Source organism: Corvus cornix, chromosome 21, assembly GCF_000738735.6.
Source record: "Corvus cornix cornix isolate S_Up_H32 chromosome 21, ASM73873v5, whole genome shotgun sequence".
In the NCBI taxonomy this organism is placed as follows: domain Eukaryota; kingdom Metazoa; phylum Chordata; class Aves; order Passeriformes; family Corvidae; genus Corvus; species Corvus cornix.
In genome coordinates, this window is record NC_046350.1 from 6,797,788 (window position 1) to 6,815,165 (window position 17,378).

Below are 17,378 nucleotides of genomic sequence, written 5' to 3' on the forward strand. Positions count from 1 at the left end.
TTGGGTTCCAAAAACAACTTTACTTAAATATTATGAGACTTGAAAGGGAAAAAAAATCAGTTATAGATTCTCTGTATTTATTTCCCAGGTTTTGAATCTCCAAGAAGATATCACATTTTTTTCTAGTTTCCTTTACTAATAGTGAACTGCTAGAAGCTTGATTATGTTTTAAACTGAAACTGACATTGTGATTTATTATAGTATGATATCAGAAGACAAGAGTCAGGAGGAAGAAATCATATAAAAGCAGGCAATACATTAAAGTCATTATTGTTCTCAAAATAACTTTTTGATCTCAGGTCCCAGTACACAAATTGCAGAGGACAAAATGCAATGCAATACAATGTAAAATTTGGCACTGCCATTCTGTTTTGGCAAAAAAAGTCCCTTTATCCCAGTGAAGTTCCCCAGAAGCCAGTTACACATTAATTTGGGATTATATTTCTCCCCCATGGACAATGATGTTAAATTACACTGAAAGTGGTGTTAGTTTCCCAATAGTCATAATTTGGAGAAACACAACTTTATATACAGAGAGAAGACAGCACTTTAGATATAAAGACAGACTTCCAAGCAAAAATGTTGGGCTCTGCACATGGAATGTCAGGAGCACCTGCCTGCACCACTGGGTTGTAACTGCTGCAATAGCTCACCCTGTGGATGCACACATGGGATCCTAGATGGATCTGAGCTGGAAATTTTCTGTTGTTCAGGGTGCTTGAATCTGGACTTTGTCCGTTCAGCCCCCCTGTTGTTTGACTTCTTTGCTTGCTTATTTTATTTGTCTGTTTTTTAATTTTAGAGTGATTATGTCTGGATTGGTGTTCATTGGATAATGCTCCCTGTCCCATAAAGGAGATATAGACACCCAATAACCCCACACCATACTACATTTTTCCCAAATACTCTACCAAGTGGGTTTCATCTTTGAGATGGACTCATCGCTTCTACTTCCAGCCTTAGTTTCTAATTCCATGGAAGCCTTTCCCATTGTCTGCTGCTGTTTAGAGCTGGTAAAGAAATCTTCCTTCTGTGTAACCATGACACAATTAAAAAAAAAAAAAAACAACCAAATGAACTTTTATTTTCAAGCCAGAACCAAGAAAAACAAAGATGTGTTTCAAAGTGATTGTTCAATGGAGAAAAAACAGTTCCCAAGTCCTTTCCAAACCCAAAGTGGACAGTTCCTCAGTCATTTCCAAGACGGAAAGAGGCCATTTTACGATCCAGAAAGCATCCATTTTCTGTGTCAGTCCTGAGCCAGGGAGGCTTGTGCCTGAGTCAGTTCTGGGGGGGGGGGAAGGCTGGCATTTTTCCAAGCTTGGGAGTGTTGCTATCACAGCAATTGTTTGGTGATGCCATCCCAATAAAGCTTCATTACGGTGTTCTTCTTTCTATAAACCTCAGTGCCCTCCAGTGTCCCCAGCAATCACTTATCTAATATTAGGATATTAAAAAATATGGAAAGATTTTAAAGAGACTTATTAAAATGCAATTAGCAGCATGTACGACTTAAGCAGTGAGATTATTTTAAAAAATGACTTGATTGTGTGGAATGCCACACACCTTATAGAGATAATAAAGCTGCCAATCAAGTCCATTTTCAAATTAGGAAATTTTCATTCTTTTTTTACAGCCCCCTAAGTGAATATTAAAACTGATTATTAACCTCGGAGTGTAACAGCAGCCCCTGAGCCCGTGAGCTCTGAAAGGGAGGTTTCATAACTGAGGGTAGCCTGGGCTTCACTCCCCATTTGGACTGAGATCTCTGTGTTCATTTAAAGGGACACTGCTCACTCTTTGAATAAGGAAATCTGGAAAGCCTGCATGGGTCCCCTGTTTAGAAAGGGGCGAAACTCCAGAGCTTGCCACGGGAACCTAGGAGGCCAAAGCGCACTGGCTGCAGTGGCCCTGCCACGGTGTCGCAAGGCTGTGATAACCGGCAGGTAAGGCTGCCCCCGTATGTCCGATCACAGTATCTCCACGAATCCTGCACTCCCAGCACAGAACCCGCCTTTTGTCCAAGGAAACACGTGTACATTAAATGAATGTTTCTGTGGGAACACACCCCTTTGACATAGTCGGGTTGCTGTGCATAGATTTTCAGTGGATGTTATTATTCTCAGTTTATGTTATTACTTCCCTCGCTAAATGCAAAACCCTGTCATTTACCTTGCCTTCTTTTTATTTAATTTCTGTCCTCCTGAGAGACAATCAAGTGTGACACTTCCTGCTATTTCACGTTGCTGGCATTTTTATTTCATTTATAAAAAAGGATCTTTCTCTGAGAAATTAAGTCACATTACCTTGACAGGTTACTCCTTTTGCAGCTCTTTACTCCACTGTCAGAGTAGATTTATTGGCGCTTCCTGGATTTCTCTCTTCAAGCTTGCAAACTGGAAATGATGAATTCTCTGGAAGGCAGCAAGCTAATTCTTAATGTGAATGCTTTATTTTTGGAAAAATGCAAAGATTCAAAGGGAGTCTCTTGGGAAGGGGTAGACAGAGATTCCAACTCCAAAGCAAGAGAATGTCCTTAACTTTAAATCTATGTTTAAATTTACCTTTGCTGATCCCTTTGGGAACACACACAGGTCTGAAGGTACGAATGTGGATCCTTCCCCATACTGGAGCCAAGCTGCTTTGCAGGAATGAGAGTCCAGACAATATCTAAACAGACAGAATGTCACTGAGTTTGGAAGAATCTAGGATAGAAGTTATTTTACCAGCACATGTACAGTCTCATGACTGTAACTCCCTCTAGAATCTAGCTGTGGCACCTGGCTCTGCTTAGGATTTGCGTGGAAGCTATCTACACATCTTTTCAAAGTAAATAATCTGCCTGGGTGGGATAATGGGGGTTAGGAGGATGACAAATTGGGTTAATAAAATGTCAGCAAGAGCCAGGTTTTAAGTCTGGAATGAGTCACAAGTGAAACAAGTTTAGTGGCCAGGGTTCACCCTCGATCTCGAACTGTTATTTGTCTACATCACTGAGTACCCACAAGTCATCCAGTGTAATTCAGCATAACTGACAATCCAGCGTTGGCAATATTGTCCAAGTGGAGAGGGGAAAAAGATGTTACTGCCTCATTAGTCGTGGCACAGTTAATGAGAAGCACTGAAGAAACAGTAGCCACAGAGATGGCATTAGACCTCCAAGTCTCTGCTGAAAAGCAGTATCCCAAGAACACCCCATGTCTTGTGCTGCTCCTGAAGCTTTTAATGTGCCTCTCTTCTGCTTGCCAGAATGGAGCAAGCGTTTTCATGGCTCACCCTTTAGGCGGTCTGGGTGGAGAATGTTTGTGGTGGTTTAGTATGCTCATCGGGATGAACTGAGCATCAGTGATATTTTGGGAGTCAGAAGGCTAGAAGGGAAAGAAATGCAGTCAGTCAGTATCGAGGTGCACCAGAGAAGACACGTGGAGACTCAGGGAGCTATAGTGCAGGTGGGATAATAGAAATGCATAAAAGAGTTCTGAAAATAACTGTTGATTGTTGTTTTTTGTTGGTTTATTTTTCCCATTTCCATAAGCAACTACTCACTGATAAGCAAATATTATGATTGGAACCACACTGGCAATGACAAAGAGAATTAAGGATATGTAATGGACATCTAATCTTTGGGTCTGTGAGCTACTAAGTGTATGGTAATGCCAGAACGATAAATAACTTGGCTACTAACATATTCTAAAATTAGTTCAAGCAAAACAAGCATTCACTAAAATACTGAGAAAATTCCTGTCAGGGAAGAGAGATTATGAACAACTGAAAGATTTGAACAAGTGTTATGAAAGAGTGTTATGAAAGAGTGATTGCCAGGCTGGAAAGAAACTTCAAAAAGCATGAAGACTTTGTCCTAGAAGCTGCCTTGCTTTCCTTGATTAGGATCAGCTTCAGGAAAAGCCTTACCGTGGGTGCTGGCAGAACCAGACGTGAAAAGAATAAACTCTACCTAATGCCAAATCTTCCAGCTGCAGCTTTGACAGCAGGAATCGCTCTGCAAGTCTGTGTTTCAGCAGTTACACAAATGGCAAAGCAGTAGGAAGTCTGATACGCAGCAGTTCAAATATGTTAGACCAACCAACTGATAAAACAACCTTGCATTATTTGTAGCAACTTATTGACCAAGATAAGTTTTGATCCAAACATTCCTGAGCATGGAAGAAGTGAATAATTAAGTGACACAGTCATAGCTCCTGTGTTTCTTCTCTACTCCTAAAAACAGGCATGGAAAATCTGAAATAGAAATCTGTATTTTTCTTTATTGTTGGAAAAGGGGAGAGAGAAGCATATTGAGAGCATCCCTTCACTAGAAAAGCATACTTTCAAATCCTGGGATCTTGCCACCCACTCTGAGCTTCCCCCACCCAGCTGTTTTGCAGGATGTGTGGCTGCTCCAGGCTCCCCATCTGCCTCTCGCAGTCCCTCCAGGTGTCAGCCTTGCACTTTGCATGAGGTTTTCTTCCCTCAGCCACATCTGAAATGAAGCGCTGGGTTCAGTGGAGATTCCTGACAAGAGAGCATCAGAGATCTTAAAATATTAAATGCATTCCCTAATTTAATTTCAGAAAAAATGCTGAATTATCAGACTCCCACCAGGCCTCCTTCAGAATGGTCAAACTGATGCCATGGTGTATGGGAGGGGATCTAAATGGGTCCATTAGCTTTCGGGAGGATCTGCCAAGGAAACTCTGAACATCCGCCAGCCCAGAAACAGTCCAGGAGCCAGGACTTTCACTTGAGTTTTCTTTTTTTAGGATGTAATTGACACGACTGTCCTTTCCTTGGCCTTAATCCCTAACTGCTTCCCAAGACACTAAAAGCTTTTGCTCTCCTCTGCACTCCTGCACATAAATCAGGACTACACTGAGATTTTCTCACTGGATCTCATCGTGGTAAAGCCACTGGAAGCTCGAATGCAGGAAAGCGTATGCAGGCCCACCACAACATCTGACCCTGCTCTGACTTCAGGGTTAAGATTGCTGTCAGTGCTAGTTTTTGGTTTACGACGAACACTCTAGGAAAGACAGCAAAGAGAGAGAAATGGGCCTTGTCAGACACACTTATACCTAGAGGACTGCACAGATAGCCTGGATGTCAGCAGTAGGATTCCCCTTAGGATGTTGCTGTAATTTACGATATTGCTCAGAATTGGTACAATTCTTCAGGCAGGTCAAATTTCGGAGGTATACTTAAAACTACATGCATGAGCAATAATGCATGAAACTGTGAAAACAAAAATCCATCCTTTGACAGAGCAGGAAGAGGGCTGTGTCAAGGCTGAGGTTTTGTGGTGTGGGAAGCTTGCAAAAATACGTTTGTTTCAGATTTAAGTGTTTTTCAGTTTCATGAGTAGAAATGAGAGGCGTGGCAGAGTCTTGATGTCATAGGTTTTGAGATGACATCTATGTAGAAGAAACTGGGTTGAATTCAGGGTTTAATTATTGTAGTGTAGCCACAGAAGAGCTGTTGGGTGGCAACAATTTTCAGTAACTTCTGAGCTGGAAAGGCTTCAAATATAGGCTGTGATGGATCCAAAGGTCTGTATACGTAACCTGTCATAGGACAACTTGCGAACATGATAACAAATGCAGTTTCCACAAGGTCTTTCAAAAAGTGTGAGTGTTTCAAGATTTTTATGGTTGTTAGGAGCAAGTTTGTCATGACAGCACAATTCTGGGTGTCAGGTGACACTACGGTTTTTCACTATGGGCTTGCAGAATGACCCTGGGGAGCCTGGCTTATCCCAATATCTCAGTTTTCCAAATGGTTACCTACAACATTACTGGCCAGAACTGGATTAATTAATTGCATTATAAATTTAAGGGCAAAAAGAAGACATTAAAAAATTCAGAGAGAGAAAGATAGAAGTCAATCACCTCTGGCAGTTTCAACTACACAAAAAGTCCATTTGGTCACATTTGGTTGATCTGTAGCTCTCACCACTCTCATCAAGAATGACTTTCACTTCTACAAGCATTAGTTCTCCCCTTTCTGTGGATGTCAACTATTTCTCATGTAAAGGTCTTGCTCCTCTTTCAGAATTACCTGTATTGAGGCAAATAATGTGTTCCCTTCCTTTCCTTGTTGAAAGTCATTTACATGAAGAATCACAGAACTGAGATTATAGATACTGGGGCAGGGAATGCAGAAATACAGCTTAGGCTGGACATTTCGGTGGTCCTCAATTTATGGTGGACAGCCAAAGAACAAAGGTCTGATGTCATAGTAAATAATTTATATTGCAAATGATTTAAAATAATGAAAACCCATATGCATTAAATTTTGACCTGTACATCCATTTGAGATATTTTAAGTAGACAAAAGATAGATTTTACATAAATCTTCAGTAAATGTATTTCGAAAAAATATCACCAGGCACTAAAGCGTAACTATTTTAAAAACAGTCTTTGTCTTACCCTTCAGCTCTTGCTTCAATGTGCATCATTCAAAACCAGCAAAAAAAAAATACTCAGACTGTCTGCCCTGTCCTTGAGCGAAAAGCAGAAAAAACATAGAAGGAAAACTAGACAAAACAGCCTGCGAATAGATCCTGCCAAAGCTGTCCTTCACACTATTCCAGGTGTTACAGGAATAGCTGTTACACCTTACCCCAGCCACCTGTGGCTTTTGAAGGAGTCTATTTCCAACCCCCTGTGTAAATTCCAGTGTTTGCACTCAATATTTAGAACCTGTCACACACCACCACATGCAATTTTTGTGGACCAGTTCCCAGTCAGTGGGTTTTATCCTTCGGTTTATGCCAACCTACGCTGATAGAAGTTCATGCTCTTCCATGCTAGGAGTTACTATAGAATCTAGCCAAAAAGACTCTCTGAATCCCAGCTCCAGTACACTGTACAAGGCATCAAATTCCTTTGGAAGATGCCTGGCACATCAGCACCGGGAACTGAGCTCTGGGAACTGACTAGATACCTCTGTGAATCCCAGGGAGAAATTCTTCCCACGCTCTGCTATTGGATGCTCTAGAAAGGCAAGGGAGATGACTTGCAGAGGGTTTGATCTTGCTCTGCCAAACAAAACAGAGCAAAGTGAATTTTGCATTCTCTGTGTGCAAGATGCAAACGTTTGACAGTTCCCACAGGTACCACTCAAACAAGAGGGTGGAGATGGCAGATAATCCCCACTGCCGTTTTGAACTCTTCGCAGCTCGCAAAGGTAGGAGCCAGCAGTGGCTTTGGAGCTCAGAGGGGCCTTTTGTCACCATTTGGGTTTCCAGTTACTACAGAAGATTCTTAGTTGCTACCGGAGCTCTCAGCCAGGCCAGTCCTTTTGTTTGCTGAAGCTGGGTTTGCTGAGTAGCAGCCAGGACACCACTGCACCTGGATGGCTGAGCCCCGGAGTTCCAGTGACATGGACTCCAACCAGCCTCACCCAATAGCTGCTAGGGCTGAAAGGACCCAGACTGATGGCCACTGAGCCCTTCTGGAACTTTAGACAAGCCAAATCGACAAAAATCTGATTGTGTTTGCTGAGAGATTAAAAAATGCATCGCCTGTTCTAATCAGTTTGGAAGAGTTAAGTAAATTAGGATATGAATCAAAAGGAATGGGGAAACTCTTCCTCCTTAAGAAACAGGACTAAACTATCTCAGGTGGATTAGAAATGAGATAATTGGAATCATCATTTCATAGGATCATGGGAAAAATACCTAAAATATTTCAGGCACTATAATGAAGTCTTAAGTGTTTTAACTGAGGGAATTAGGAGGAGTGTGAGAACCATGGACTAGGTGATCTTTCCAGGTACTTTACACGGGTGCAAGCTACTTAATTTGTTCCAGGGAAACTTTTCTTTAGTAGTTGTTTTAGGCTGCTGGGTATGAGTAAATTTTTATGTTGATAACTTGCTTGTGAATGGAAAGCTCTAATTATGGCAGGTATTTAGAGAGAAACTGTTCATCCTCCTTACATTCCTGCCTTGTTCTGAGAAACTTGATGTTGTGGGGGAAAATAAAAGCCTCCCACTGAGTGCGGAAGAGAAGTCGGATTTATTAACTAATGACAAAATCAGGCTGTCTACAATCTGATTACACTGATACGCCACTATTCATGAAATTCTCCCACCATTTAATGCTCTGTGATTAGGAACAGGCCCAGGCACTTCATGTTTTTCAGTACCCACAGTTGCATGATGTTTTTGTATCAGGAGCTTATATTTAGGTGCCCATTGATGTTGTTTTTCATCCCAAGTGCTTTTGGGAGGGTGAGCAGCTGATCATTACATTGAGTTTGCTTGTACCCATGAGCACACTTAACCTAGAGCAGCAAATAGTTATTGTATTGCATTTTGTTTTGTGCCTGTGGGCACACTTAAGTCAATATACATGATGGCTAGCATCACATATTGTATTTGTCTGCACCCATGGGCCCTTGGAATTGCCAGTGTGAGGGAATTGGTGAATTAACTAGTGGTATGCCCACTGGTGTAGTTACTTCAAGAGCAATGCTACTGTTAATTGCTTAACTTAAACCTAATAAAAATGCAAAATAACAGAAGGAAAGTGCTGCAACAATCCCAATTCACACAGAAAATGGATAGTAACATTTGCTTAATTCTAAGCTTGTTTGTTGCCAAAACTGAGGAAGAAGCTTTTGGAGCAGAAGTCTCTGTTAGAAGTCTCTGTTACGGCTAATTGCCCCTCTCTCCCTCCCTGTTTTACAGCCAGCACAAAGCTCCCTACTCTCGTCAAGCTTTTACCTGCATGAAATCTAGTTCAGGGCTGGTGCTTACTCTGCTCATTAGTGAAATTACCACCAGATGCTGTGTGAGATGGAGGTCGCTCTGGCTCAGCACCACAACGACCTCTTCAACAGCACTATTGCTAAACTCTGAGTGGAAATAGTGCAGCAGGTAATGTTGACACGCTGCAATTACCGCTCCATCCTCACAGCATGTTCAAACAACACTGGCTGTCTCCATGCTGACTTGGCAACACCAGAACTGGCTTTGGGATGTATGTTGTGGATCACTAGAAAATGTAGGCATTTCAGGAGCATTAGCATCTCTTGTTAGCCTGTGCCTAGGCAGCTCCTCTCACAACTCCATTGAAAAATGGTAATTAAATGATAAGACTGAGTCTAAAGTCACACTGGCCTAGATGGGCTGAGCTTCAGTGGTGCTGGGAGCTAATTTTTGCACTTGAAGAAATCTAAAGTGGGAGTCTTAAATACTCTCAGCAGAAGCCATTAATGCAAGGTACTGGATTAACCTTTTCTAGCAGTAGAATCATCTGTCCTTACTAATAACCCTTTATTTTTAATTTTTTTTTTTTTTTTGACCAGTGCAAAGAAGGTCAAGCTAGGGGGATACTGAGTACACAGATTGGATGAGTGCCACAAAGGAGCAGATGAGGGGAGAAAAAGGTGGTCAAATAGTTTTCCTTATAATAATATGCTACAGTCCACAGGTTGAGTTGCTGAGCTGGTTAGACAAAGCTCTGCAGTACATTTTTTTCACTATGATGATGGCAGGCAGGACTTCACAGCTCTGCTAATGCCAGCTCTGTGTGGCTTCCTGTTCATATAGATCTTGTAATAAATACTGACTGTGTTACAGATGTCTCTGGTGTGACTCCTGGCTAATGTGACTGACAGACCAGATAAGCCCATTAGTAAAGTATCAGAATAAAATTGGAGATGTAGAATGGCAATTATCCAGATGGAAAACGACAGATTAAAACCATACAGCAATTATTAATGTATAGCTTTTTAGTATTATCACTGCAAAGTAAAAAAAAAAAAAAAAAAAAAAAAAAAATTTGAGTGTTTACCTAGAGGGTGATACTACTGAAGGCAGACAGTTCACCTTATAAAAGAGACAAGACCAGGTGGAAAATACCATGTTCCTGCCACTAGTGTTTTCCTCCTCCGTGTGGTTCTCTTGCTCACAGCCTTGTCCTTCCTGTGACTACAGCTCAGGAAAACTTGTGTAGATGAGCTCTTCTGAACTTTTTTTTAAGAGGCAGAAAAGCAGCAATAAGAACATGAGTGTCCCTTAGCCATCATGGCTTTGGAGTTCAGAAGTTTATAATACTGTATTATGAGATATAACCATTAAGTCTTTCAATAAAGATAGGGGAAATTGGGTTTAGAAAGAATTAAGCCATGTTATAGCAAACACTTACTGGTTATTAAAGGACAGGGCTAGAATTACTAGCTGTTTTAAACTTCTAGCAATCCTGCAAAATTGTTTTATACAAGCTCAGCGAGCAGGGCAGTAAATGGAGGAGAAGCACAAAAAACCCCCAAACATCTTGAGGAATTAATGAAGACATTGATTTTGAGCAATGAACCAGTTGTTGGGGACAGTGTCAGACTAGACAAGTACGAGACACAGAACCGAGTTACCATGAAACTGCATTAGTCAGCCTGGTTAATCTAGTTCTTCCCAACGTCCTCAGGAAATACCTGCATGAGATCTGCAGAGGCATGTTGGATCAGTTCTTCCTACCCAGTGCAGAATGATGCTGTTCAAATGCCAACATGACTCAGCTGGTATTGCTCACGTCTCTGTTGCTGAGAGGGTTTGTGTCCTTTCCCACCTTACAGGTAACACTCAATGCCAGCACTGCCAGGCTGATGCCAATAACAAATGATTGCATCTCTAATGTTTCCATCCTCTTCTGACAGCTTCTGTGAAAAAAGTATCTTCAAGTGCACGTGGAGTCTCCTCCTGCCCAACTGGAAGAGCCCTGGGTACGCTTCAGTTGATTTCACAAGGAAGTTCTCCCCAGGGATGGGGACCTCTCATCTTCCCTGGAAACGCTGCTCCAGTACTCAGGCCTTGTTAGAAGTGTCCGTGGGGACTGTGATTGGTTTGTTTCTACCCTTAAGTTATTGGAGGGGTTTTGGGTGGTTTTTTTTGTTGTTGTTGTTCCTTTGTGTTTTTTGTGGTTTGTTTGGTTGGTTGGTGGTTTTTTTTTTGTTTGTTTGGGGTTTGTTTGTTTTGGGGTTTTTTTTGCTAGAAAACACAGAATCACAGAATATTCTGAGTGGGAAGGGATCCACAGTATCATCCAGGCCAACTCCTGCACCGCACAGCCCAACAATCCCACCCTGTCCCTGAGAGCCTTGTCTAAACACCCCTTCAGCTCTGGCAGCCTGGGAGCCGTGACCACTGCCCTGGGAGCCTGTTTAGTGCCCGACCATCCTCTGCGGGAAGAATCCTTTCCTGATATATTTGCCTAAACATCCCGTGACATCATTCCAGCCGTTCCCTCGGGTCCTGTCACTGGTCGCAGAGATCGGAGCTACCCCTCCGCTGCTCCTCACCAGTAAGGTGTAGGCTACGACGAGGTTTCCCCTCGTTCTTCTCCATGCTGAACAGGCCAGGTGACCAAGTTTGGGTTTTGGTGGGTTTTTTTTTAATCAGCTGCGCTCGTTCTTTCCGGTAGTGGAGACGGGAGAGAAGCGTCGCCGCGCTTTGGCAAGGCTGTCTTTGCTCGCGGCTGCTCCGAGCGAGCTGTTCGGGGCCGGCCTGGGGGCCAATGCCTACGGCGAGCTCGGAGCCCGGCCATGACCGCCCTCACCGACAGGTCCCGGACGGCACCGCTTCCCGGCAGCTCCCGCGCTCGCGCAGGCGCGGGCAGGGCCGCACCACCGGCCCCGCGCTTGGGGGAGCGCGGCTCGGAGCGCTGCCGTCGCCGCCGCCGGTTCCGAGAGTGCCACCCGAGCTCCGACTGAAAGCGGGTGGTGCGCGCTGGGGCACGGCCCGGGCTTCACGTTCTCCCGCGTCCCGATCGTCCCGCCGCAGTTCGTCCCCCAGCTGTGCACCCCCCCCCCCCCGGCCGCCTGGAATGGTTCGGCCCGCGGCCCGGCCCGGCCTCTGAGGGGCCGCGGCCGCCCATTTTGTGCGGCGGCGGGCGGAGTGCGGTGGAGGCGGCGCCGAGGGGTTCTCGGGACGCCGCTCCCTTTCCTGGCTGGTGAGTGGGGCGGGGGGCCGGGTGGAGTCCGGCTGCCCGTGGTGCTGGGGCGGGTGGAGCCGCATCCGGAGGTCGCAGGCTCGGGTGGACCCGGTAGGCGGCGGGGCTGAGGGGGGCTGTGCTCCCCGCTCCGCTGGGGAGCCTGTGGCGCCTCTGGGAATTTCCGCCGTGTTCGGGGATCAGTCGTTGTTGGTACCTCTGCAGCTTCAGGACGGGCCGTGGTGTCGGTACTGCAGGACCGGAGGCTTTAGCGTTAATGAATGGCGCGTTTCGGTGTCCCATGTTGTGTAATAAATACAGCGAGACTCGTGCCTCAGGGCGAAGAAGATGAAGGCCAAGTCAAGGGATATAGGGTGATCGCTTACGCCTGCTATATCCCTTTTGTACTTCAGTAACTTCCAGCGAAGATGTCGGAGTATATCCGGGTGACGGAAGACGAGAACGATGAGCCCATCGAAATCCCGTCGGAGGACGACGGCACGGTGCTGCTGTCCACGGTGACGGCGCAGTTCCCCGGGGCGTGCGGGCTACGCTACAGGAACCCGGTGTCGCAGTGCATGCGGGGAGTCCGGCTGGTCGAGGGCATTCTGCACGCCCCCGAGGCCGGCTGGGGAAACCTCGTCTACGTCGTGAATTATCCCAAAGGTTTGTCCTCGTGGCTTCGGTTCTTTGTACAAGGCTGCTTTCTTTAAGGTCCGAGTTACTGCCGGTCTAACATGGCAACGCTGTTATTCTTTAACTCTATGATTCACAGAGATCAATGATTTATTCAGGTGTCTGTCCTGCCGAGTAGGTTTGACCCCACTGAGTTTTTAATTTTTTTTTAATACTCTACCTAAACGGATACTTAAATGACAAAGTCTTGCATTATCCTTGAAGGATAACCTCATATAGGCCTTCAAGGACTGTAGTGTACTGTAATCTCTGTACTCACAGACACTTCTCCTCAAGGCATGGTTTGCTCAGAGGTACCATTTAGAAGTGCTCAGGAAAGGAGAAACTTGACCACCCTGCTCCACCCCCAGAAAAAAGAGGGGAAGGAAGTAAATCGCTGGTGAAGTAGTCTTGTTAAAAATTCATGTTTTCTCCACCTCTTCTAGGACTGCGAATGTTGCTGGATAATACTTAAGTAAACTAATGCAGAACTAACTGGGTCAAATTGCATTTTGGAGGAGGACTGACTTTGGTTCAGGGCAGTTAGATATTTGTTCCAATTACCTCTCAGCAGCTGATGTGTCTCTTGCAGTCTGTACTCTTTCTCATCATAGTTTATAATTTAACACCATGCATTTCATAGTCAGTGGGTCAATTTCCAGAGTTGAGGATGTCTAATGTACTTTTTTATATTCAGATAATAAGAGAAAAATGGATGAAACGGATGCATCATCAGCTGTGAAAGTGAAACGAGCAGTACAGAAGACTTCAGATTTAATAGTCTTGGGTCTTCCCTGGAAAACCACTGAACAAGACTTAAAGGAGTATTTCAGTACCTTTGGAGAAGTTCTGATGGTGCAGGTAAAATCCATTTGCAGCTCAAGTAAGGAGGGATACTGGGTAGATACCAGGCTCCTGAGAAAGCAAGTAGAAGCAAAGGAGCTCTATAAACTCGGACAAGATCAGAAGCTGTGTCTCTTCCTAAGGGTGTCTTTTTTTTCCGTGAGTCTGTTAATTTTGAGGGAGGATGTTAAGGAATTAGAGGTTGCTGTGATAAGAATGTTTATAAGACTGATAAACTCTCAAACAGATTTTTACCAAATTCATTCAGTAACAATATGCTTCATACTAGTGGTTACTTCTGGTTTTTGTTTTTTTTCCACGTAGGTTAAGAAGGATATTAAGACAGGCCACTCGAAAGGTTTTGGGTTTGTTCGGTTCACGGATTATGAAACCCAAGTGAAAGTAATGTCTCAGCGGCACATGATTGATGGAAGATGGTGTGACTGTAAACTTCCCAACTCTAAGGTACTTTGGGATTTACTGCTGGTTTTATTTGAACCAGACACTCCGAGTGCACCTCTTCGTCAGCTGCGTTGGGAGAGAGCAGCTGCACGGATTTAACTGTCTGCTCTCGGATGCGGCTTTACTGTGAATGAACAGAACAATTGTGAGCAAGGAAGGAAAACAGGGAGGAGGTGGGTGAGCTGGAAGTAATTGAAATGTTGGGAAAATAGCTCATTATGTGAGGGACTGAAGTACAGATAGAAATCTAAAAATAATGTGTTTGATGTCCAGCAGTCCCTGCCTAACTTGTCTATTGCATGAATAAATGGAGAATAAAGCAGATGGAATAACTAGTTTGGAGAAGAGTAGAACAAGTCTTTGGGTTCCAAACTGAACCTGTAGATTCTATTCTTGTCTGTATATGCAATTACTACAGAAAAGTGTTCCTGTGCAGTGGCCTTATCACTGTCCCTGTGTGTTGCTCCCATGCTCATTTTCTTGTGGCTCTTCCCCCCCACCTTTATCAAGGTGCAGCCATGTTCTTGGAATAGAATTTATTTAATTAATTTATTTTAAGTCTTAAACTTAAAATCTCAAGATTTCTTCATCAGCAGCCTTCAGAACGGGCTCGATTAAGACTGTCATTTACCATCCTGTAACTCAGTTCTCAAGGACTGTAGTTGTGATAGTTTTTTCCTTCAATTCTCTCCAGCAAAGTCCTGACGAGCCTTTGCGCAGCAGGAAGGTGTTTGTTGGACGCTGCACCGAGGACATGACAGCAGATGAACTCCGACAGTTCTTTGCCCAGTATGGGGAAGTGGTAGATGTCTTCATTCCCAAACCCTTCCGAGCTTTTGCTTTTGTTACATTTGCAGATGATCAGGTAAGTCTTAAAATATTTTAACTTCATAGACTACATTTTAGTAGCATGATAAAGTATCATTTCTGGAACTACACATGAAACACTTACTTGTCCACTGTCTTGAGAATTACAGTGGTATTAGTTTGATGTGATTTATTGAACGGACTGAGATTACCCTTTTCGATGCAGCTGTGCAGATAGGATTTTATACTGCAGTTAGTGTAGTGATGAATGCAAAGCTAAATCACTTTGAATTAAGTACAAATTCAAATTGAATTAAGTACATGCATATGCTTTCTTTGCAGGATAAATATCTGCTCAGAATCATAGAGGATGTTATTGTGTTTTGTCTTGTACTACTAACATTTTAAAAAAAAGGACATCTAACATACATTTAATCAATCCCTTATTTCTTATAGGTTGCCCAGTCTCTTTGTGGAGAGGACTTGATCATTAAAGGAATCAGCGTACATATATCCAATGCTGAACCTAAGCACAATAGCAGTAGACAGTTAGAGAGAGGTGGAAGATTTGGTGGTAACCCAGGAGGCTTTGGGAATCAGGGGGGGTTTGGCAACAGCAGAGGAGGGGGGGGAGGACTGGGCAACAACCAGGGCAGCAACATGGGTGGGGGTATGAACTTCGGAGCCTTTAGCATCAACCCTGCCATGATGGCAGCGGCGCAGGCAGCCCTGCAGAGCAGCTGGGGGATGATGGGCATGCTGGCCAGCCAGCAGAACCAGTCGGGGCCCTCAGGAAACAACCAGCCTCAGGGCAACATGCAGCGGGAGCAGAACCAGGGCTTTAGTTCAGGCAACAACTCATACGGAGGGTCCAACTCGGGGGCAGCGATAGGCTGGGGCTCGGCCTCGAACGCAGGCTCCAGCAGCGGGTTTAACGGAGGCTTTGGTTCAAGCATGGATTCCAAGTCGTCAGGCTGGGGAATGTAGACGCAGTGGGCTCTGATACTGACTGTATGGTGGGAAATCAAATTTTTCTAACTCATGGTAAGTATACTGTAAATTACGTATATACTAAAGTTTTCCAAATGAATTTGTTCAGTGTGCAGTATATTCAGCAGTATTTTTGACATTTTTCTTTTCTAAAAAAAAAAAAGAAAAAAAAAAGAAAAAAGAAAGGTAAAAGGAATTTTCTAAGTTTTGTTACATATCTGGTTGGAATTCTGAATGTTTGGAAGTGGACTGCTGTTTGCCCGATAGGTGAACTAACACTACAGTTGATAGGAAAGGTTTCTCCTGTAATACTTTATCCCTTGTTTCCTGGCTACCTGAATTCTTTGCATGTTTGAAATGGAACCATTGGTCAGAAACAGCATTCTCTCCCTCTTGTTTTTAATTTGATCCCACCATATGACTCTCCAAGCGCCCCGTTGGACAACGCAGTGTCGTTTTTGTTTGTGTTTGTTTTTTTTTTTTTTAAACACTGTCTCCCCTCCATACTAAAGTACGATATGAAGGCTTCATTTAATCTCCACAGTTCATCTCATTTCAAATGTGTATGGAAGAAGCACTTCATTGAAAGCAGTGCTGTAAATATTCTGCCTTAGGAATACTTCTGTCTACATGCTTTCTCATCCAAGAATACTTCATCACACCGCACATGCTGCGTCTTAGACGGTGGGTGTTCCATTTTTATCCGCTACTCTTTATTTCATGGAGTCGTATCAACGCTGTGAACGCAAGGCTGTGAGATGGAACCAGAAGGCTGTTTGAACTTTTGAAACCATGTGTGGGATTGGTGGTGGTGCCGAGGCATGAGAGGGCTGGTATGTGCGAGATAAAGGAGCGAGCGCATGCGGAGACCTGGTGGTGCATTAATGGGATTTTATTTGACTTGGCGAGATGTCTCTCAATCCTGTGGCTTTGGTGAGAGAGTGTGCGGAGAGCAATGATAGCAAATAATGTACGAGTGTTTATTGCATTCAAAGGACAGCCACATGTGGAAGACTAAGTGGGTTCTCTACCTAGTTAATCAATTAGTTGAATGTGTTACGTGAAATGGAATATTTGTATTTCTTTTCCCTTATGTCAACTGCTGTGAATGCTGTATGGTGTGTGTTTTTTTTCTGTTAATGATCTGTAAGTGTGGTAATGTGACTTGAAGATGATGGGGTTTGTGATGAGAACATTGAGCTTGTGGTGTGCTTTGCAGTAGCTATTTTAGCAGAGATCACTAGAGCTCAGTGTGCCTCTCCAGGGTGGAAGTTCCACTGTCTGTAAGATATCCATAAGAATGCTGTTTGCTGCAGTTTCGTGTTTGGATGCTTTTTATAAGATTTGTCACTGTAGGAAATTCTTAATTCTAAATAAAACTGATTTAAGTAATATGTGTCTTTGTTTTGCAGCCCTGAATGCAAAGAATTCATAGCAGTTAATTAATTTTACCCTTTTGCGATGAACTTCTGTAAAGCTTTTTGCAGTCACTCGGTTTGTTTCAGATAAGCAGGTTCTAAAGGAGCCACCGCTCAGCACGTATCGATACCCGACACTCACCTCTAAGTCACTGTACCCTTGCACTGTGCAGTGACATAGATCTAAAATCCAGGTCCCACACCTTGGGGTGCCCGCACCTAGACTGGTAAGCAGCTCCCTCCAGATTTCATCTGTG

General features: G+C 43.8%; 1 protein-coding gene and 2 long non-coding RNA genes across 7 annotated transcripts; 2 read left to right on the forward strand and 1 right to left on the reverse strand.

Annotated features, from left to right (window-relative positions):
* On the reverse strand, positions 1 to 10,946 carry LOC104693350. 4 transcript variants are annotated; one of them, XR_005603522.1, is made up of 5 exons: positions 9,797 to 10,433; positions 3,277 to 4,512; positions 2,565 to 2,670; positions 2,307 to 2,414; positions 1 to 1,437 (listed from the first exon to the last, which is right to left on the reverse strand). It is a non-coding gene; the product is annotated as an uncharacterized LOC104693350 (long non-coding RNA). The 4 variants fall into 4 exon arrangements; XR_005603523.1 differs by lacking the exon at positions 9,797 to 10,433 and adding an exon at positions 10,434 to 10,946 and having other exon boundaries at positions 2,565 to 4,512; XR_005603521.1 differs by having other exon boundaries at positions 1 to 1,030; positions 2,565 to 4,512.
* Positions 7,004 to 10,837, forward strand: LOC109145536. The gene is made up of 2 exons (XR_002046947.2): positions 7,004 to 7,182; positions 10,427 to 10,837. It is a non-coding gene; the product is annotated as an uncharacterized LOC109145536 (long non-coding RNA).
* Positions 10,947 to 11,836: 890 nt separating the features above from the next.
* Positions 11,837 to 17,097, forward strand: LOC104693351 (TAR DNA binding protein). Of its 2 annotated transcripts, XR_002273471.2 has the most exons (7): positions 11,837 to 11,947; positions 12,340 to 12,592; positions 13,299 to 13,462; positions 13,769 to 13,909; positions 14,601 to 14,771; positions 15,170 to 15,757; positions 16,248 to 17,097. XR_002273471.2 is itself a non-coding variant. In XM_010405939.4 (6 exons), exons 2-6 carry the CDS (start codon positions 12,355 to 12,357, stop codon positions 15,698 to 15,700), a joined length of 1,245 nt encoding a protein of 414 aa, XP_010404241.2. In that variant the 5' UTR covers positions 11,837 to 11,947; positions 12,340 to 12,354; the 3' UTR covers positions 15,701 to 17,097. The 2 variants fall into 2 exon arrangements, 1 of the variants encoding a protein (XP_010404241.2); XM_010405939.4 differs by having other exon boundaries at positions 15,170 to 17,097.
* Positions 17,098 to 17,378: the final 281 nt, after the last annotated feature.